This window comes from Larus michahellis, chromosome Z (assembly GCF_964199755.1).
Source record: "Larus michahellis chromosome Z, bLarMic1.1, whole genome shotgun sequence".
Lineage (NCBI taxonomy): Eukaryota > Metazoa > Chordata > Aves > Charadriiformes > Laridae > Larus > Larus michahellis.
The window spans coordinates 10131358-10152091 of record NC_133930.1 but is presented as its reverse complement, the minus strand read 5'-3'; the positions used below and the strand labels follow the sequence as shown (position 1 = coordinate 10152091).

Below are 20734 nucleotides of genomic sequence, written 5' to 3'. Positions count from 1 at the left end.
CCCTAACCAACCAGCTCCCCTTCCCCAGCTACCTGTGCAAGTGTCTATTGTATTGTAACAGCATAGTGAAAGCAGTACAGTTTTCTGCTGTGGATGGTCTGACTGGTTACACTAGTACATGGTTCTCCTTCTCCCTTTATTATTGTTTTTGATCTTGTGCTCGCAGAGAAATTGGTTTAAGATGTTATTGCTGCCCCTAGCAGAAATGCCAACAAGGAACTATGAATGCTAGTTCACTGTACATACCTCAGTGCAAAACTGCCTCCGCTGGTGGTGTGAGCTGAAATGTAAAACTCAGGGATACATTAAATGAGAGGGAATGGGGCAATGAGTTGGACTTTTGCAACACGATTTATCAGAGCTGCTCTATGGAGTCCTAAATTATGTCTGCTCAGGGTATCTTTACACTGATGATATACCAGCTGCCATGTCAATTACTTTCTACTGGTGTATGTTTCAGTTAAACTGTTGCTCAAGCTGATGTAGTTACATCAGTATACCATATTGTTCAGCAGATCAAATTTTCTAACGCTTTTAATTAAATTGTTACTTGATTCTATGGAGAAGACTTTGCTAAAGTTTGGCTATATGTTTTTGTCTTTTTAAGCAGAGCTGGTTGTAATGGTAGTTTGACTTTTATCTTGAAAGTGCATGAGCAAGGTGGAATTTTGCAGATGTTGCAGCAGTGAAGTGTCAGGGTGTGTATGATTGAAATACCTCCCCCTCCCCTTTCTTTTTCAGCTTTCTGAAACAAAAGTCTTCACTGCTTCCTCTGTTCCAGCTGAGAATCATGTGACTCCTGGTCAAAGGTAAGCTCTTTTTCCATGTTTTCCCTCTACCTTCTGCTTGGTGAAGCAAAGTTAGCTTGCATATATAAAATGTTGAATAAAACACAGGGCAGCCCTGGTCACAGATTGGTCAAGCTAATTTAAAAATTGCGAAAGCTTTGTTTGCAAATCGTTGCTTTTGTGCATTCTTGTGTTACTTATTATTGACTACAGAAGTGGAGTCAAACTTGCCAAATCCACAAGCATAATACTGAGAAGACCCTGTCTTCTGCACAAAGGCTGCTTACAGGCAGAAACAAAAGTAGCTGGGAAGAGAAGTTTTTGTACTGCTGAAAAGTAAGCTTTGGCTTGGTTGTCCAGAAAATGGGAAGCCTGCCCCTGTAGATACAGAAAATATTCAGAACATAGTGCTTTGGCAAATGTGTTAACAGAAAAGCTTGCATTGGTAAGAAGGTGAATTTCCTGGTAAGCGTCACAATTACTTGCCTTAACTGATGATAAAGAGTTCAGGTAGAGAACCAAAAATATGGCAGTTGCTGCCTTCCTGTGCTTGCCTCTGTCTTCACCAAATGCCTGGCCGATAAGGTTGTGGAATCACTTGCCTGTGTTAGCCTCAGGTTTCAGGAGAGAGGGTTAAAGTTGGGTGATGAAGACTACAGTAGTTGGATAGCGTGAGACCTGAAAAGTAGATGGCCTAGTGGTCCCAAACATCCTGATACAGCCATACTACTGTACTCCGGACTGCAGCAAAATTTCCCTTACAACAGTGATGTGATCTGGAGGAGGCATGGTGTCAGTTGGTCTACAATTTATATTCCTTTCATTCTTAAAGGTGATATGCTCACATTTTCATTGTTCTAATGCAAATATTCTTCTGGTAGATGTCCCTCAAATTATGTTAGAAAATACTTCAGTTCATCAACTCAAATTGTGGGATGTGGCTTTTGTTTGTTTGGGTTTTTTTTTAAATTTTTTTTATTGTATTATACTTGCCATAAGAAAGGTGTGGGCATTAAGAAATCTATGCTAATGAAAGTGCTGGAGAAGCAGCTCTTCAGCCCAAGCCTGCAGTATCTTTAGGATAAACTTAAGTCAGGGTTTTTGGAGTAGATTTCTTTTACTGTCAGAATGCTTTGCTTTTCCGTGGGTAAACCAGTGATAAACGTGTGCTAGGGGCTAGTAAGCCATGCTAAACATGTGGTAGAGGTTAGTAAACCGTGCTAAATATAAGAAAATTTGTGTTTCTTATCCTTCTCAGGTATGTGTGGTAGAGTAATTTTGAATATGTGCCTACTATCTGAGAAACTTAGCTTTTATTTCTGCTGCTCTTGACTTCTGTATCATCACATATTCACTCAGTTACACTGCATGTGTAACTTTATTCTTTACTGTCCTCATACCCAACTTATACAGTCGTAGGACTTTGATCCCCTGCTGTTTTTAAAGCGATAGCGTCATATACAGAAAATGTGGATTATTAATATATATATAATGGGCTTGCAGACAGGATCCACTTAAACATAATGTATCTTTTATGACTTGTCGCCAGTTACTTGGTTATGTTAATCATATAGCTTATTTATGTGATGCATGATGTTATAAATTTGATAATCTTAGAATAGAAATTATCTTAGCACTCTTTTCAAACTGTAGTGAAAGGTTTCAGATAGCAGAATAATACTTTCTGGCAAACCCCTTCTATTCTACCTCTTTTTATATGGTAGACAAGCAATATTTGAAAAGACTGTTAATCAGAAATAATTCTGTTGCCAGTATGGCAGCTTTGGTATTGTTAGTGTGTTCTTCAGTTTCAGTACAGCCTAATCAGCGTGTTTATTGCAGCCAAACTTTGCTTTTTCTTACAGCATTGATTTGGTAACACTACTTCAAAAGCCTGTGACTTCTGCCCAAGAGACAGAAGGCAACTCTTTTGAGGCTCCCCAGCAGCAGACCTTTGGCCAAGCCCTAGTCTTCACAAATTCTCAGCACAGCACCCAGATGGCATCAGGAACTGGCAGCTCCAGTGCTGTAAAATCTTATTCTTCTCAAAGCCTGGTAAAACTGTCTTAAGCTTTCTAAATATTCTTCATGAGTAAATATTTCAGGTTAAACAATTTTTCCAGTACTGGTCATTACATGAGATGTTTCAGTATTTGTAAAAATCAGGTTGCAAACGTTGAAAGAATGGAATTAAGGATTCCGTTGCTTACATTCACAAAGACACACAAAAAGGTTTATGTTTTTCTGGTTTTGCCAAGTGATTGTTTCTCGGTTTACATGAAGTACTTGTATTAATTTTTGAGTAGAGAGCAGATGCGTTTACTGCATGCTGATTTAGGATGTAATAATTTGTTTATAGTTAGGAGTTCTATGCCAGAAAACTATGATGAGTTATTTACAAGTACACATCTGACTGCTTTTTATGGAAACCTGGCTATTTCTGAGTCAATTGTGAGGGCTTGAAATTATGCTCTTACATTTATTCTCTGAAAATTAGTTCAACTATTAGTAAAGATATACTATTTTAAGATGCATGGTTTCAAGTAAATCAGTATTCATAGAATCATCTAGGTTGGAAGGGACCTTTAAGATCATTGAATCTAACCATCAACGTAAAGCTGCAAAGTCCACCACTAAACAATGTTCCTCAACACTACATCTACCCATCTTTTAAATACCTCCAGGGATGGCGACTCATTCACTTCCCTGGGCAGCCTGCTCCAATGCCTGATTAACCCTTTTAGTGAAGAAGTTTTTCCTAATATCCAATCTAAACCTCCCCGGACGCAACTTGAGGCCATTTCCTCTGGTCCTATCACCTTTGACTTGGGAGAAGAGACCAACCCCCACCTCACTACGCCCTCTTTTCAGGCAGTTGTAGAGAGCGACGAGGTCTCCCCTCCGCCTCCTTTTCTCCAGGCTGAACAACCGCAGCTCCCTTAGCGCTCCTTGGAAGACTTGTGCTCCAGAGCCCTCACCAGCTTTGTTGCCCTTCTCTGGACCTGCTCCAGCACCTCAGTGTCTTTCTTGTAGTGAAGTTATTGCAGTCACAGTGGTGGAAGTTGTATCGATGATAATCAGAGTGGATCTGGCCATATGCTACAACTGCTGTATTTTTTTATTGGTCATTTGTTAGTAATCTAGGGCTGAAGAGGTTTTAGTTGCTGCCGAATAGCGGCTATAGGCACTGACCCCATGGCTATGTTAAAATTATTTATTAAATACTGAACTCTGCTCCCTCCCCTCTACTTTTTTGTCTTTTGGTAGTCTGCAGTTCTTTGTTCTGGCTTTGGAGAACTTGGATCCTCTAAATTGCCCAACTCTACTGGATCCCAAATCTTAGACCAGTTGAAATCTCCAGGATTGGGTCAATTTACCTCTCAACAAAACAACAATAATAGCTCTACCACCACTACCGCAACTACAACATCATCCTGGGATCTGAAACCACCCATTACCCAGTCGTCAGTCCTTAGTCAGTTTGGTAAGTACTCTGACATAGCTTTCTCTCTGTTAGCCCGTAAGATTTCTTTGACTAGTGACAGTTTAAAATGGCCTTAATGAAAAGACTTTTTTTAAAAAATGTAATTCTAATAATACATTTGGTTACAACATTGTAAGAGTTACGCTTACTGGCTGGTAATAGACATTATGAGTGTATCACAAACTAAGTTTTGATAGGCTTAAGCCTATCCATAAAAGTTGTTGTATCTTTAGAAATTGTTAAGCTTTCATGTAATGACATCTTTGATGTAATGGGCTTGAATATTTAAGTGGAACTTTGACGTGACTTTGTCTCTCACCAAATCCTGGAAAATAATTATTTTCATTGTGCTTATGCTGCTTCTAGCTGAGTATAAGGTTGTACCATATTTTGTCTTTTTTTCCCTGAGTATTTTTCTTCTAGCCATTACATGAATTTTGAATGAGTACTATTATAATTTCTTCCTAATGTGCATCACATCTCAGTGTTCCTTCCCTAGTGTGCTGAGAATGATGTAGGTTACCCATTTTGTCTATTCATAATTGTATGGATTTTTCATTTAATTGAGTAAAATTAGTAGAAACAGTGAAAATGACACAAACTTGATTTTTGCAGTGTAGTTCCTAGCAGTACTTTCACTGTGAAGAGTGATAGCTCTTCTGTCTATCTCATGTGTGTGTGTATATGTTTCCAGACAGATAAGCAGACGATTTGGAAGCAGTTATAATCTTTTACATGCATCAATTCTGAAAAAAATGTGTATGTACCTTTTAAGTTGCTTTCTAATGCAGTTTACCAACTGAATAAAAAACCCTTCACATTGCAAATGTTGTGGATCTCCTACAGTTGTTGACTGGTGCTCTGAAAAATATGAAAGGGAAACACTTGGAAAAAACTGTCAATGTCCAGTGTGTCTTGACTTTCAGCCAGATTGAGATGGTAGATGACTTCCTATTTGTGTTGAAAATTTTCTCCTTTGTAGGGGCAGGAAATCCGAACTCATAATACCTCTAAATTGCAACTCCAGACTCCTTGGAAGTAATCTCAATCGATCGGCACATTTAATTACAGTGAAACTTGCAATCTTTGATTAAAATAATCCAGAAGAGTTTTTGAGGACTAATGTGTGATAATATTATGTGACTGTATGGGTAGGTTTGTTGTCATATTTTTGAAGAAAGCTGAATAGTTCTTGCCAAGAGTTGTTTATATTTAGAGAATATCAATATCAGTATGTTGGTCTTATTATTGCAGTGGTGGTATTCAATGTGAAACTCATGTGATGTCTGAAAGAGACCTTCAGATGCTATAAAATCTTAGCTGTCGAGTATGTTAGATCACCGAGATTCCTTCATGAAGAGTAGAAGTGTGAAGAGCAGCGTTTAACATTTTAATTTGTTATTTGTTTTTTCCCAATGCTGACCAGACTTTAAATCCCAGCCTGATCCATCCCCAGTTCTGAGCCAGCTGACCCAGCGACAGCAACAACAAACGCAGGCAGTCCCTGTTCCTCCTCCTGGGCTGGAGTCCTTCTCCCCCCAGGTAAAACTCCGCGAGCCATCACCAGTAGACACCTCTACAGCTGTCAGCAAAATGTTACAGCTCCCCACTCTATCTATGGATAACCAGACAGTGACTGCCAATCAAGCCCAGCAGAAACAGATAAAACCACCAAAACGGAGGATAGCTCCAGCATCGAAGGTGGGTAATTGAGTGGTGGCTTGTCATTAGTAAATGTGAAAATGTACAAAAGCTTTTATCAGGAATAGTGTGGCCAGCAGGACTAGGGCAGTGATTGTCCCCCTCTACTAGGCACTGGTGAGGCTGCCCCTTGAATACCGTGTTCAGTTTTGGGGCTCTCACTTACAAGACAGACATTGAGGTGCTGGAGCAGGTCCAGAGAAGGGCAACAAAGCTGGTGAGGGCTCTGGAGCACAAGTCTTCCAAGGAGCGCTAAGGGAGCTGCGGTTGTTCAGCCTGGAGAAAAGGAGGCGGAGGGGAGACCTCGTCGCTCTCTACAGCTACCTGAAAGAGGGCGTAGTGAGGTGGGGGTTGGTCTCTTCTCCCAAGTCAAAGGTGATAGGACCAGAGGAAATGGCCTCAAGTTGCGTCCGGGGAGGTTTAGATTGGATATTAGGAAAAACTTCTTCACTAAAAGGGTTAATCAGGCATTGGAGCAGGCTGCCCAGGGAAGTGAATGAGTCGCCATTCCTGGAGGTATTTAAAAGATGGGTAGATGTAGTGCTGAGGGACATTGTTTAGTGGTGGATTTTGCAGCTTTAGGTTGATGGTTGGATTCAATGATCTTAACGGTCTTTTCCAACCTAAATGATTCGATCATTCTGTTTCATATATAAGTTGTTAGGGAGAAGGAGAGCAAAGACCATGGTATATTTGTTGTTTATACAGCAGTAAATTCTAAGATGGATAGTTTTTAGGTCCGAAGTACAGTGATGTTTTTCTTTTCCAAGGACATATCTGGTTGCTCTGTGTGGAAAATGACTGTTGCTGAATGTTTTGGGCTGACTTAGTAGCCACAAGATGAATGTTGGCTGAAGGAGAGGGACACAGTTGACGCTTTTATATTGTAGAATAATATGGCTTACTCTTCCAGCTCCAGATTGGGGCACAGAATCAATGAATTTATTTCAGTTTACAAGAATGTAGTTAATTTATGTGAAGTAAATGGGGGGCTTATCGCAGATCTAGTTAGCAGTGAAGGCTGAGACAGTAACTGAAGAAGCCTGTAGTAAAGGGAGGGGGGAGGGTCTCAGTTACTGATATCTTTAATACAGATAGTGCATGCAAAGGAATTATGGCTTTTTTTCCCTTCTTTAAGATTCCTGCCTCTGCAGTGGAGATGCCTGGATCAGCGGATGTGACAGGGTTAAATGTTCAGTTTGGAGCTCTGGAGTTTGGATCAGAGCCTGCACTCCCAGAATTTGGATCAACTTCAAGCAATGAGAATACCAGCCAGGCGACTAACAATAGCTTGTACTCAAAATCTGTAAAGTACGTGTGAGTTCCCCTTGTGCGTTCTTACATGTCTTCTTTAGGGGGTCAAATTTGTACCAAAAACATCAAGGCACAGTAACCGTGTAAGAGGAGGGGGAAATATGATGACATGTAAGGCTAAGTGTTTTCTGTGGAGGGCATGTTAAGGGAGAAATTTCTTTCTTAACGATAACCAAATCTCTGCAGATGGGTCGATGTGAAGCTGTAGGTGACATGAATGTAACTAGCCTTATAATAAGCTACCGGGTATAGAATTCTTTCTCATGTTTAATTGTCCTGATTTTCAAATTTGTTTGAGGATTTTTCCCTCACAACCCAGATTTTTCTGCTTTTGATCCAGGAGAGATGACCCTTGTATGTCATTAGATTGGCACCAGATTACAGATCTGATGCTCGTATGGGATGAGAAAAGAATCCAGGCTTTCAGTATGCAGAAGCTCTTACTGAAGTACTAAAATAGCCAACTATAAATGCCAACATACCAGTAACCCTTTTTTTTTCCTTATTCATTCAAAAATTGGCTTCAGTAAAAAGCTTCCTGAAGTTATTTCAGAAATACTAGTAAAAATTAATTTTCACATTAATTTCTAGTTCTATAGGTGATATAAACCGTTTAGAAAGTAAAACACTCCTGCAGATTTTAAAGTATCTTTTCCTCTTTGCATAGTTCATTCTGTTAGACTGCTACTGTAATGTTAGAATTCTATTGTAAAAAGAGACCATGTGTTTCTCATCATATACCAGACTTTATGGATCTAGTTGTTTAAAAAAGAGAGATTATGATAATGAATTTATTCTTTGAGAAGGTGGAAATAACATGACTGAAAAGTGCTTGGGTGTAAGGTCTTGTTTTGGTTGGGCCAGCAGGAGGAATGTGAATGGTGCTTAGTGCAGCTGATGGCTTTGCAGTAGTGATTACTAGGGACCAAAGCAAAATTATGTATTTTTTTCATTATTAGATTTTCTAGTATAAATAATGTAAGTTTGGCTGAATGTTTTACGTAGCTCTTAGATAACTGTATAGGAGCTATTATTTTCATGAAGGTGTTTGAGATGTTGTTTACCAGGATGATAAATAATTTTTACTTTTTCCAGTGATCCTTTGAATACCTCTTTGCCAATATCCAATACAGTACAGGAGTCCACCTACACAACAACCTCTGCCATCACCTCTTCCAGTCTGACCTGCTCATCCCAGAGCACTAGCCCAGTAACAACAACTTCCTCCTATGACCAGACTTCTGTGCATAGTAGGATAGCGTACCAAAGCTCCATGGCTCCGTCTGAATCAACCTCTGTTGCAGTTACGGTGAGTGAATTTCAGAAATAAAACCTAGAAAAAGGTGAAATATTCTTATCCGTGTTAGACTTGTATTACTGTAATACATTAATACTTTTAACCAAACCAAGTGGTATGTTGGTATGTTTTATTCCCAAGCCCACGCTGTTACTTGCTTTTGCTTTTCCTATTGTGTAGCTGGTTTTGGCCATACTGTATTTGGGATATGAGAGCCTCTGGTTTTATGGGTTTTGACATCTTAAGTTGCTGTTTGACCTTTTTTCTTAGTAACACTTAACATTCTACCTGAGTTTCTTTCCCTGAAGCTTAGCTTTTAAAAAAGGAACTATCTCTGTATATAAATATTAGTTATGGTATTTTGCCTTAACTTGACAGTTTTTATCCAAAGGTATATTATTTATTAAATTTATTTGGCACCTAGCGAACGCATTCCAAACTGTTTGTGGGCCCTCCAGTGTTACTCTTTTGGTGGACTTAAACATCATTGGGAATTAGTTTCATGTTTTATTTTAAAAAGCATAGGGAGAGGTCTAATCTACAACAGAGAGGATCTCTTCGGAGATTCAAAAGCACCTACTCTCTTTGTATATGGAATGTAAGTTTGTTTTAAGAGAACTTAATTTATTAAATGTGTAAAAACTTGTGAGAGTTTGTAAGTTTATTTACTTCTGGCCTTTGTTATGCAATGGCTCAGTCACACTTGTCTTCTGCACTAGCTCGTATGTACTGGTGAGGATCAAGCATAGACTATCCACTTCTGTACTCCAGCGTTATCCAAAAAACAACTGGTGCTTCTCAAGTCTTATCTTTCAATGGAAAAAAATTGTCGTCTCTGTGTAACTTGGATAGTTAAAATTGTGAGTTGCATTAGATCAAAAGCACAACCATTTCCTATATGTTAATGCAATTCTTTCTTTTATATTGGTGTGAACCTGAGGTTTATGTTATATACAGTACATGGGAAGGTCTCCTGCTGATGGGTGTAGTATGGGCAGTGTATGGGATTCTGTATGTTCAGGGCACCTTGCACTTGAGACAAACTATTATGTGGTTTTGTTAAAGGCAGTAAAAAGTTAATTTTCTGCCTTTTTTGTCTTTCAATTTAGAATTAATATAGAATTTTGCATGAAGCATGTTCGATGTGTGATTCAGTCTGAAAATTTAATATACCTCTAAGATGATTCATTCATTCATTTCTCCTTTGTTTACAGAACGGGCACAGTGGTGTTAGAACACAGGCAACTCTTGACAGTAAGTTTACAAAGCTTAGTTGTGCACAGGACTTTCTGATCTTTCCGTGCTACTTGCTATGCTCATAACTGTAGGAGTGGTATCTGACTTAGGGTTTTATATTGTTCTCCCTGACTAAGTTTTGGCTGATGCATTTGAGTTTATTTTGTACTTGCATAGGATGCACTGCTTGCTTCTTGACTGAAACTGAAGTATGAAATCGTCCCTATTAAATCTACAAACCTAGGCAGTCTTAGAAGTAGAGAAGCTGCTTTGCTGCTGCTTTTCCTTTTGAACTTACCTGCGAAAATTATTTGACATAAAATAAAATATAAAATTAAAAAATAATATAAAGTTTCTTAGCGATTCTTCTTCCAGTTCTCAGTTGGGAAGCTGCGAGTAGCATTTAGCTGTGGTGAAACCAAGTCGCATCTTTGAATGCACCTCTCACCGGGTTGTAGTGCTACTTGCCCTGTTGCAAGCCCGTGGGGAATAAGGGTGACTTAACATGCTCCCTCTGCCGGTTGGCTGGTTGCCTTGTAGTGGAGTAACATTAGCGCAATACTGGCTGAGATACAGGCATTACTGTTACCTTCGTCTTGGCCTGTTTCTGATGTGGTATTTTACTCGTAGCATTACTCTCATCCTGGACTTGAAATAATTAGAGTATAGTATTCACTCTTCTGAACTTTATGTGCTGCTCTGTGAAAGTCTTCAAGGGCAGCAGTATGAATTAACATCTCTCGGAATTCCAACACTTCAGTTTTAGGTCTATCCTCTTAAATGTCTCTTCAGTCATTAGTGGGGCAGCCTTTTGTATATTTTTTTTTAATACTTCTGAGTAGAAAGAAGTTGAGTATTCAGACCTATAAACAATGTTTTGCTAGTGCCAAACTCAATTTAAATTGTCAGGAAGAGTGTATATGCCCAAAGAGTTACCACTTAAAAATGGTTATATGTAATGACAACTTTTCAAATGGAAAAATTTCTTACTCTCATGTACAAAGTTAATAAACAGTTTATGAAATTCAGTATGGGACTTGTCTTTCTGCTATGGAAAACAAAGATCTGAGAATTCCTAGTATTTTTGTAATTATTCTATAATGGCTTTGTTAATCCCTTTTTCTATGCCACTTCTCTTTTGAGAACACTTTTGGGTTTTTTCGGTATCTCAAGCATGTAAACTGGAATCAAGTCTTTTTACATGTATCTTTTTCATGCATCCAAACTGTCTTGAAATTCTCTCTTAACTTTTGAAAGTATTCACCTTTTCTTTTCTGTATGTGCTGATAATAGTATTAGTTGTTCCTATCTCATCTTTACTGCTGTTGTCCTTCAACATCCGGATCTTGTGCTTCCTAAATCCCTAGTTCGGAGCACGGCTGGTGTGTTATAGTTCTGACCATCCTATTTGTCTCCTGGTTTTCGTTGTCTTTCACACTATGTTCAGGCATCTTGTAAGGGGTCTTACTGAAGATGGTGATTCTGTCCCTTGTATTGGGGACATCTACTTTCATTTCAAGAAGGGAATCCTGCTCAAAACGTATTAAGAGTTGTAAGTGCTACTTACTTATTTTTATATGTATCTTGTCAGGAGGTATCAGGTGATACAGTTGCCACTTTCACAACAATGTTTCTGTTTGTCACTTGAATTTCCTCCTGCGTTGTCAGTTACCCTCATACTTACTGTGAAGGCCAAGACCGCTATTTGCATAGCACCCAGTCCAGCAACCTGACTTGGGTCATTTCATGAGGAAACCAAACCAGTAACGTGAACAAACTGTGATGTGTAACTTCCAAGCATATATGTGACTTCTGTTTGGTGACTGTTCTAAAACTGTTTTCACACATCGCAAGTTAGTGATGATCCACCGGGTAGTGGTCTGTGGTGTGGTATGGAAGCATGGCCCAGCAGAAGGCAGGGCTCAGTTCTCTTTCTGGGTTTTGTTGGTGGCTGAGTGACTCTAATTCTTTGTATTATCTTTGCAGGACAAAAGATAAGTGTAGAAACAGCTGGGAATTATGTTTGTCAGTAGAGTTGTTCAGTTTCTTGTTACAGTATAGTGATCCTTTGGAAAGGCATGTTTGGCCTTTCCAAACTTTGTAAACAAGTTTTACTTTGTGTAGCCTAAAAAGTAATTTTAATGCTAAACACTTTTTGTTGTCTAGGTCAAATAAAGTCAATCAGTATTGACAGTTCTTTAGCCATTGAAAATGCTTAATGCTTCTTAAATTACACATTTGACTGAGTACTCTGAACTCTGAAGTTCTATGTGTCCTTGTACTCCAGTGATGTAAGTCTCATTCATGTAAAGTGCTGTGTAGGTTTGAATGAAGAAGCAGAGCTGTAGGTAAAAGCAGATTTGTACATCCCTTGAAAAATGCACATGACTTCTGTTTGCAGAACCAAATGCGAGGAATTTTAAAATGACGATTGACTTCTGAGCAAAAGCTAGTAATCCAGATAGTGGGAGGTGAACTGCAGAAGACTGTAGTTTACTACATGCACAGTAGTCAAAATTATAAATCTATTGTAGATGAAGAACTTAAAGGGAAAAAAATTATAGTTCTGTTGCTGTTTGAATTTTCCTGAATACCCAGATTGCTTGATACTGTTACTGGTTCTTAATGGTTAGGTTTTTGTAAACCAAGGGGAGAGTACTACTGTGTTCCTGAGTCCAGGCTGGGATGTCAGGGATGCTGGAATTTGAATTTGAATGACTCTTTTTAACTTGTTGCAGCTAATTCATCAGTTTCAGCGCCTAAGACAGAGCCTTCTCCCTCACTACCTTCTGCTGGGTCTCTGCCTAGCGTGGTGTCCACCACTGCTTCGCTTCTGCCTTCAGCATCGCAGCACGCAGCAACATTGCCCAGCTTGCCTCAGTCCAGTGATCTGGCCAGCAGCTCACTTTCTCAGTTAAGCAGGTACAGTAGGAGTTGTGATAAACTGAAAGGGGTTCAGTTTTGGGGAAAGGGCAAACATGAGGGTGATTACATATGGGGGCTGTCAGACACCAGGGTCCCTTTTTCTGACATTGGATTACAGATCAATGTTGGTACTGCTGTTACTGCGAAAAGTTCACAGGCCTGGTCAGCTGGGGAAAAAAGGTGGTGCTAAAGCAGAGTTTCCTGAAACTAAGTTACCTGCTGATGTTTTTCAGCAGGAGATTCTTTATTTTCATATTTTACAGTTTATGTATAAAACTGAACTGATAGTTCTGATTAGTCTTTTCAAAGAGGAAATGGCCTTTGGTGGAGTGTAGTGGTATGAACCGACCTTGATTAAACCTTGATTAAATTGCCAGATTCTGTAGTAGTGTGGCTGATTTTGGAGCTTTCACAGATGCTCTTCATTTGCTGTTTTTTTTGAGCCTTGTCTTTTGAGAGTGTGTTGGGGCTTTTTGGCAGAGTTGTGGGGCAAATACCCTGCAGTTCTAATTGGTTGAACTAATGTTATGCAGGTTAAAATGTGAGAAATACCATAGTGAGTCAAACCAAAGCACTGCCTGACATAATTAATACCTGTGCCCTGTGTCAGGCAGCTGCAGTTGCTCAGGGAAAGAATGAGAAACAAGCCATGTGCTGTGTCAGCCGCCTTCTGGTTTTGGACTTTATGTGTCTTGGAGTCATTGCTACATAATTCCTAAAGCAACCATTGTTTTCTTAAAAATACCGTAAATTGATAAATAGAAATGAGTGGTGTTTTAGATGTTTCTTGTTACTAATAGTTGTCTCTGTACTTCAGGTTTTTTTCATTAAAAGGTAGTAGGATATTACTTAAAGGAATAAATGCTTGTAGGGGTGTGTGTATATATACACGCATCCCTATAGACAATTTTTTCTTTAAGTAATATCCTACTCTGTGTGTGTATGTGTAGACAAACATGTACATTTTTTATTCTTTAACTAATATCCTACTACCTACTCTGTGTTTATATATATATGTGTGTATATATACGCATATATATTAAAAATAGTTCCAGGAAAAATTAATGTTACTAATACTTTGCAATTTTTTTCTAGCTCTCTGTCCAATCATCAGAGTAGCCTCTCCCCTGCCTCAGTGTTGTCTTCAAGCACATCACATGCAGTAAGTCTTATTTGCATTTCAGCAGATGTTTGGCATGTAGTCAGTTTATCTGATGGTTAAGACCCTCTCTCAAAGTTCATTGTGTCCCAGTACACTACGAACTGGGACCTTGTACTTGAAATTTGTACCTTGTATTTGAAATCTGCATTCATACATCTGGCTAACTTTGAAAGGAATCATAATTTTTAGCTTTCTTATTGAAAAATATGCTTAGCTATAAATTCTCAGAACTTTAAAATAGTATATGTATTTTTTTTCCTCGCCAGGGCATTACTGAAGAACTATAGCCATAAAGTCATGTGATGTAGGAAGTGTTAGACAGAATAATGTGGCTCTCTGAAGCCTTAAAATATCCCAAAGAGGAGGGTTGTTCAGCTACTAAGATTGACTCTTTTTTGAGAGGGACAATGTTCTGGAGTTGTATAGATTGAGATTCACAGGGGACAGAAAATGGCATATGGATATTTCATTATACATTGCAGTATCCACAAAGAATGTTTCTGCCATATTTGTCCCTCAATAAAACCATAAAATAGATCTGAGTAGATGCAGGTGAATTAGGATATAACAAGTTCAGTTTTTTTAAGTTCTAAGATGAACTGGTCTGGCATTACTTATTTGCAGGAAAAATTGCAAGCTACACAACAGGAATGATTAATTTTTAGGCCAGATATTTTTCATTAGTGAGAGCATACCCTTACTGCATTTCAAGAATTCCCATATGTAAAGCATACATGAAATTGATAAGTGCAATTAGGTGCAAACGCAAACTAAAATATAGTACAGGTTATGCTGCCTATTTATCTGATCTTGAATCAAAGCATGTCCTCTACAGAAAACGTTAACAGTGACATTAAAACTGATCCACTGGTGAGGGTCCACAGAAGGGCCACAGAAATGATCAAAGGACTGGGAAGACTGGCATATGGAGAAAGGCTGAGAGAATTGTTTTTTTTCAGCCTTGAGAAAAGGCTTATCACCATGTTCCAGTATTTAAAGGGTGCCTACAAAGAAAATGGAGACTCCCTTTTTACAAGAAAACACATGAAAAAGATGAGGGGTAATGGGTACAAGTTACTCCTTGGGGAGATTCCAATAGAACACAAGAAGAAAATCTTTCACAATTAGAACCATCAGCCATTGGAATAATCTCCCCAGGGAAGTTGTGGATTCCCAAGGTAGGACACTTTTAAGATTCGTCTGGACAGCATGCTGGGCCATCTTGTCTAGACTGTGCTTTTGCCAAGAAAGCTTGGATGAGATGATCCCTGAGGTCCCTTCCAACCTGGTGTTCTATGATTCTAACTGAAAAAAGAGCCTTATCTTAGGTAAGAAGGATGGCCAGCCCTCTAGTGGTAAAAAGAAGTCTTTACCACTTGTGATTTGTACTAGATGGGGAACAGCTATTACAGAGACTTGCCAGTCACACAAATGCAGAGGAAATTTTTCGTGCCAGCAAGGGGCAATGGCATAATGAAAGAATTTCTTGGAACAAATGTATTAAAAAATAAAATAAAAATTTAGAAGTGGCTGTCTGAAACTGCTCCAAAATGTGGCCTGTTAGCAGTCTCCACTGGAGAAGTTAGCTGGCAAGAGGCAGGAGATGGAATGATACATGTCATGACAGATGATTTTAGAGTTTACCATGTGGCACTTTTGTCACCTGTATAGTTAATGCATTTGAAATAACAAGGCAAATAGTAGTGAACACAGTGCTGTAGATGAGGTTGCACAGACAAAAGTCAGAGAGACGCTGACTTGTTCTGTGATGGAGTACTTATGTACAATCCCAGCTGGGGTCTGCAGGTAGATAAATGCTTTTCCTTATGCCTGCATTTTTTTTTGTAATGCTCCATCCGTACTGAATACGTAACTTAAGAATTCATACTTATCCAAATGTCCTTCTTTTCTGTTGTCAGAATTGTTTTGGCTTCTGTTTGATGACACTGTTTTGCAAGGCGTGATCGGCTTACAGCTAAAGCACTGTATTATGCTGGATTCAAACCAGGAACTCCTTTATCCTCATGTGTTCCTGTAATACATCTGATCTGTGTTTCAGTTTACCACATTGACTGTGTTGTGGGGCACTGCAGTTTTAATCTTTTAAATTCCACAAGTGCATTGAGGAAATCACAATAGCGGAGTCCTCTATTTTGAAAACAAATACTGTCTTTTGGAAGAATATAGGAATTTATTTAAGATAACAAGTACTAGCTTAAAGGAGTATACAAGCAAAGGGCAAGAACTAATACAATGGAGTGACACCTGAGTTACTGTGGTATAATTTTGTGATGATACAGCGGTTTGAATTTAACTCTCATGTAATGTTTTTTTCAATACTTAAAAACCACAAGCATGCAATTTAGTTGCTTGCTTGGTACATAGATAATGCATATCCTTTTCTTTTGCATGTGTTGCTGTTACTTAAAAGATTGTTGGGGGGTGGGGTCGGTGGGTGGGAGGTTTCCCCTAGCATCTTCCACTGTGTTTTATTTGCTCTGTGGTCCTCATTCTTTCTGTCTTCTTTCTAGCACACTGGTGTTGAGAACACATCTTCGCTCCAGCCCTCAACAACCTTCTCAACTGCTTCAACCTCAGCCACTAGCACCACCTCTTCAGTTGTCAGCATGGCAAGCAGTATGAACACTACAAACAGCCTTGGCCTGAGCGTTACCAGTGTGTCTATACCAGCTGCTACCACACGGGCAGCTCCCTTAGTGTCTTCAGGTTTGCAATATTAACAGATCACGTGGACAGACAGAGAACTTCAGTCATCAGGGCTGTCAGTTGAGCATCTCATTAGCCATAATTGCGCTGAGAAATCCACACTCTTGACTAGCATTTTCAGCATGCCTTATTTGCTGGTGTATAAAATAAAGTTGTCTGGTTTTGTGTATTTGAAATATTTGTTAGGGTGTTATGTGGCATTTATATAGCACATTCCATTCCCAAAGAGCTTTATAAATAGACACCAGAGCAGTTCTGACTTTGGAAGGTTTGGGCTGGGAGGTTCGCCCAGTTCGTATTCCAAGTTGTGATCAGCTCTTGGCTGTGAGTTCACATTAGCTTTAATTTCAGTCTTCTCTGTGACTTGAATTCATCTGGCAGTATCAAAATATACTACAGTATCCCTGTTATCATATGCCACATCTTTACTGCCACATCTACAGAAAGGAGGAAAGTGTCTGATGCTGGGTCATTCTGCAGCAAATAGCACTTCAGAAAAAGGGTCCACAGAGAGAGAAAGTGGGGAGGCTTCTTGCACTGAAGAGCAAGCAATGCTAAATTCTCTATTGCTTCTCTAATCAACCTGAACTGCTAAAAGGAAATCCTATGGAGGGAAGGGAATGGTTTAAATATTAAGATCAAACTTACTTACAGGAGGATTTCTCATTTCTTATTCCCATACCTTTTAAATAAAATGTCTGATGATTGGACATAGTGCATTTTTTTTACTCTTCTGCTTCCTAGCACTGCTTCGTGGGGGCAGCTGAAACTGTTTCAGTCGTCTTCTCTTTGCTATTCTCAGCTGCACAAGTCACCCCCAGAAAGTATGTTGGCAACATTTAGTACTTTCCAGTCTATTGTTGAAGATGAGGAAGAGTGTTGACAGAGCAGAAAATGAAAGGAGAGAATTGGCTCTCTTAGATTGAGAGCATTCCCTAAATTTTGCCTTCAGGAGACAACTGAGGAAAGGAGAATTTTCTGTAATTTTGTAATCCTTTTGGACAAAGTAAATGACAAAATCAGCCTGTTTTCTGATGGGACTGTTGTCAGTCCTCTCACAGTAGCCTGTGCTTCCCCTTCCTTGAGGCATGGTTAAACTCTTCAGGCTATTTTGAACATTTTCATCAGCGAGCATAAAATTCTTCTGCGTAGTTCTGCCTTTTACAAGGTATGACAGTGCAGCCTCCAGGGCTTGTGACCTGTCTTGTCTCAATGCTGAAGCCTTTTCTTTTCTGAAGGCTTGTTAAAGTGTCTATATTTTGATTCTACAGGCAAAGCTCCCCCAAACCTGCCCCAAGGTGTACCGCCCTTGTTGCATAACCAGTATATTGTGGGACCTGGAGGACTTCTGCCTGCCTACCCAGTAAGCAATTTAATTGTTTCTGTCCTTGATTGTTTAACCCTTGGTGCAGATAGGCCCTCCAGACCTGCTGCTGTCTATGCCAAGGCAATTCTGTTGGCACATGTTGCACCTGGAATTCCTGTTCCAAATGCTGAAGAATATATTAAATATATTCAGTGGGGGTTTACTCTTGATAATGAGCTGCAGAATTGTTGGTACAGACCTGATTTGGCTGCTGTTGAAGCTAAACGTGTGTGTTGCTATGGTTTTCAGTGGTATCAGGTTTTAGGCCCTTTGAGTAAAACTTGACTCATTCAAGTTTGTGTTACTGGGTTAGATTTACTGTAGTAATGGTTGAAATGTGCCATGTCTCCTATTTATCATACTTAAAAAGATTGCACATGGCTTTTTGATGTCTGATAAGAATCAACTTTTTTTTTTGTTTTCTGTTTTTTGAATCAGAAACTTTATTCTAATCATCTTTCTGAATCACAGTGGATGTGAGGGGATACCATAGGTTGCCTTGTGGTCTAGTCATTAAATCTTGAATCCTGCTACTCTCAGAAGTAATGATGGCAGCAAAGAAGGCTGTTGCTCTTACTTCCAAATCTGAATGCCCTGTAGATTTTTCAGAAGTTGACGAATGATGTGTCTGGGAAAACAGTATTGAAGATGGCACGGTCAAACTCTCCTCAGAGGACTGCTGTCACCAAGAAACGATGTCAGAGTGACAAGCCATTTTAAGCTTAGCTCTACTAGCCTTAAAATGCTACAATGCAACATGATGGTACAATGTGATTTATAGCTGTACAGCTTTAAAATAGACTAGGCCTAGGTCAAACTCTGTTTAAAGCCCCAAAATGGTCAGCGTCAGAGAAAAGTGTTATAATTATGTTGTATTTTTATCTGTCTTTAAGCAGATTTATGGTTATGATGATCTCCAGATGCTTCAATCCAGGCTGCCAATGGTAAGTAGATTGCTTAGTTTATTTAATTTTAATCAAGTTATCTTCAGTGTTGATCATTTGTGCAACACAAATTGTTTCATTTGATGGTGATTAAGAGCTTATCCTCGTGTTCTATAGTCTGTTTTTTTTAAATATCCATAAACAGTTTCTCTAGGTGGTGTAAATTAATATAGAGCAAATGTTACATCGTGCGTTCCTCCATCTGCAAATTCTGTAAATAGAAGGAAGTATACTCTGTGCTTTTGAGTGGAGAAATTTTTAATTCTTGCAGGAATGATATGACACCTTGTCAAATCTACTTGAAATCTGAGAGTGAACGTTTACTTACAACAAGAGGTAGGGTTGTACAACAAGTACACAAATTGGCAGCCAGTAGTTACATCTGACAGGTTTTGGAGGTGTTCATATGTGGAGATCTTTGTATATGCCTCACGGCAACAAATGCCAGGTGAACATTTGGGAACAGTTCTTGAAGAAGCATTTGAGCAAATGAGGGAGAATATACAAAGTTTTCTTCCTTACCTGGATCCAGAATGTAAATGGTGTGTGAGAGGGGCTGAGATCCCAGAGAGATTAACGAGGAGCCTCACCCCTAAATTGCAGAAAGGTAAAGAATTTCCACCCCCTACCCTCCCAGAAAACTAGGGTAAGGATCTTGGAGAGAAAGTTTGGTAGTACGTAACTGAGAAAAGTCACAGGATTAAGTGATGCAGTGTATCTTTAGAGGCAGAAATAGAACAATAAGCATTGAGCTGGAAAACAGGTACCACTGGATGAATGCCGTAATTAAAAGTCCAGTTCAATACCAGGTATTGCATGTGCAGTCTGGGAACAGCCAGAGCCAGATAGTCAAAGGTGAGTACAGGGATCTCCCAGACAAAACCCTGTCCAGCTACATATACTGAATTAAAAAAATTAGTCATGCTGGGGCAGAGCCCTTGGGGGCAGCTGTGGCAGCAGGTGTGTTAGGGTTTCCCTGTTGCCTGCAGGGCGAGCTGTGGTGCCTCTTTTCTGCAGCTGAGGTTTCCCCTGGTGCGTGAGCGTCTTTTCCGTCTAATGCCCTGGTGTTGGTTGTGGTGTGTTTTCCTTTCGCTTGTGGCTCGCCTTTGTTTTCATCTTAGCTGGCCTTTCCTTTTCGTGTTGGGCAGGGTTGTGAAGCGATGTCACTTGTCAGAGGCTGGGGAGCCCCCGGCTGGAGCGAGGGTGGCCCCTGGGGGTGGCGGTGGCTGGCGAGGAGGTGGCTCTGGGCGTAGGCAGTTGAGCATTGGATGTGTTGCTGGCTGGAGCTGCCCCAGCCTCTGTGTTTGAAGCTGGTGAGAATGGGGAGGCAAGGCTTGAGGAAAAGGAAGAGGAGAAAGGGAAGAGTTTTTCTCCTCCTCCCGCTGCTGCTGCTGCTGCTGCTGCGTTGGGTCCCTGGCTGTGGTGCCATGCGTGTGTCCCTGTAGCAGGGGTCTTGTTGCGTTTTCTCTGCCTCCTTGCCTGAGGTGGCTGGAGAGCAAAGATGATGATGTCCCCCGTAAGGGAAGGGTTGGGACGTTTGGGGTGGCGTGAGCCGCGGTGCCGCTGGATGGAGGAGGGACGTGCAAGAGTCCGTGTGGAGGTGGAGCTGAGGCAGGTGATGTAGTTGTAGAGCTGTAGGGGGAGGAGGAGGTGGAGGGTGCCGCCGCTGAGGTTTTTGGGTCCCTTGCCAAGGGCAAGGACAAGGACAAGGACGGTGTTCTGCTTGTGCGAGAGACTGTGTCAGGCGTTTTGTCAAGGCTTTTGGAGGGAGGGGGACACGGTGTGCGTGT

General features: G+C 40.1%; 1 protein-coding gene and 1 non-coding gene across 27 annotated transcripts in view; both read left to right on the top strand.

The window, feature by feature from the left end:
* UBAP2 (ubiquitin associated protein 2) overlaps positions 1-20734 on the top strand; it is a 193660-nt gene that overhangs the window by 60618 nt on the left and 112308 nt on the right. For 8 of the 26 annotated variants that reach the window (XM_074568960.1, XM_074568954.1, XM_074568952.1 and 5 more), the window contains 12 exons: positions 742-809; positions 2654-2843; positions 4056-4272; positions 5699-5973; positions 7112-7284; positions 8383-8596; positions 9799-9838; positions 12559-12742; positions 13841-13907; positions 16439-16634; positions 17906-17997; positions 18894-18944. In XM_074568960.1, coding sequence (XP_074425061.1) covers positions 742-809; positions 2654-2843; positions 4056-4272; positions 5699-5973; positions 7112-7284; positions 8383-8596; positions 9799-9838; positions 12559-12742; positions 13841-13907; positions 16439-16634; positions 17906-17997; positions 18894-18944 — 1767 coding nt within the window. Of the gene's footprint in view, positions 1-741; positions 810-2653; positions 2844-4055; positions 4273-5698; positions 5974-7111; positions 7291-8382; positions 8597-9798; positions 9839-12558; positions 12743-13840; positions 13908-16438; positions 16635-17905; positions 17998-18893; positions 18945-20734 lie in introns of all 26 variants that reach the window. The other 18 variants (XM_074568966.1, XM_074568961.1, XM_074568956.1 and 15 more) reach the window with 3 other exon arrangements.
* On the top strand, positions 6711-6795 carry LOC141736621 (small nucleolar RNA SNORD121A). Its single transcript, XR_012585032.1, has one exon. It is a non-coding gene; the product is annotated as a small nucleolar RNA SNORD121A (small nucleolar RNA).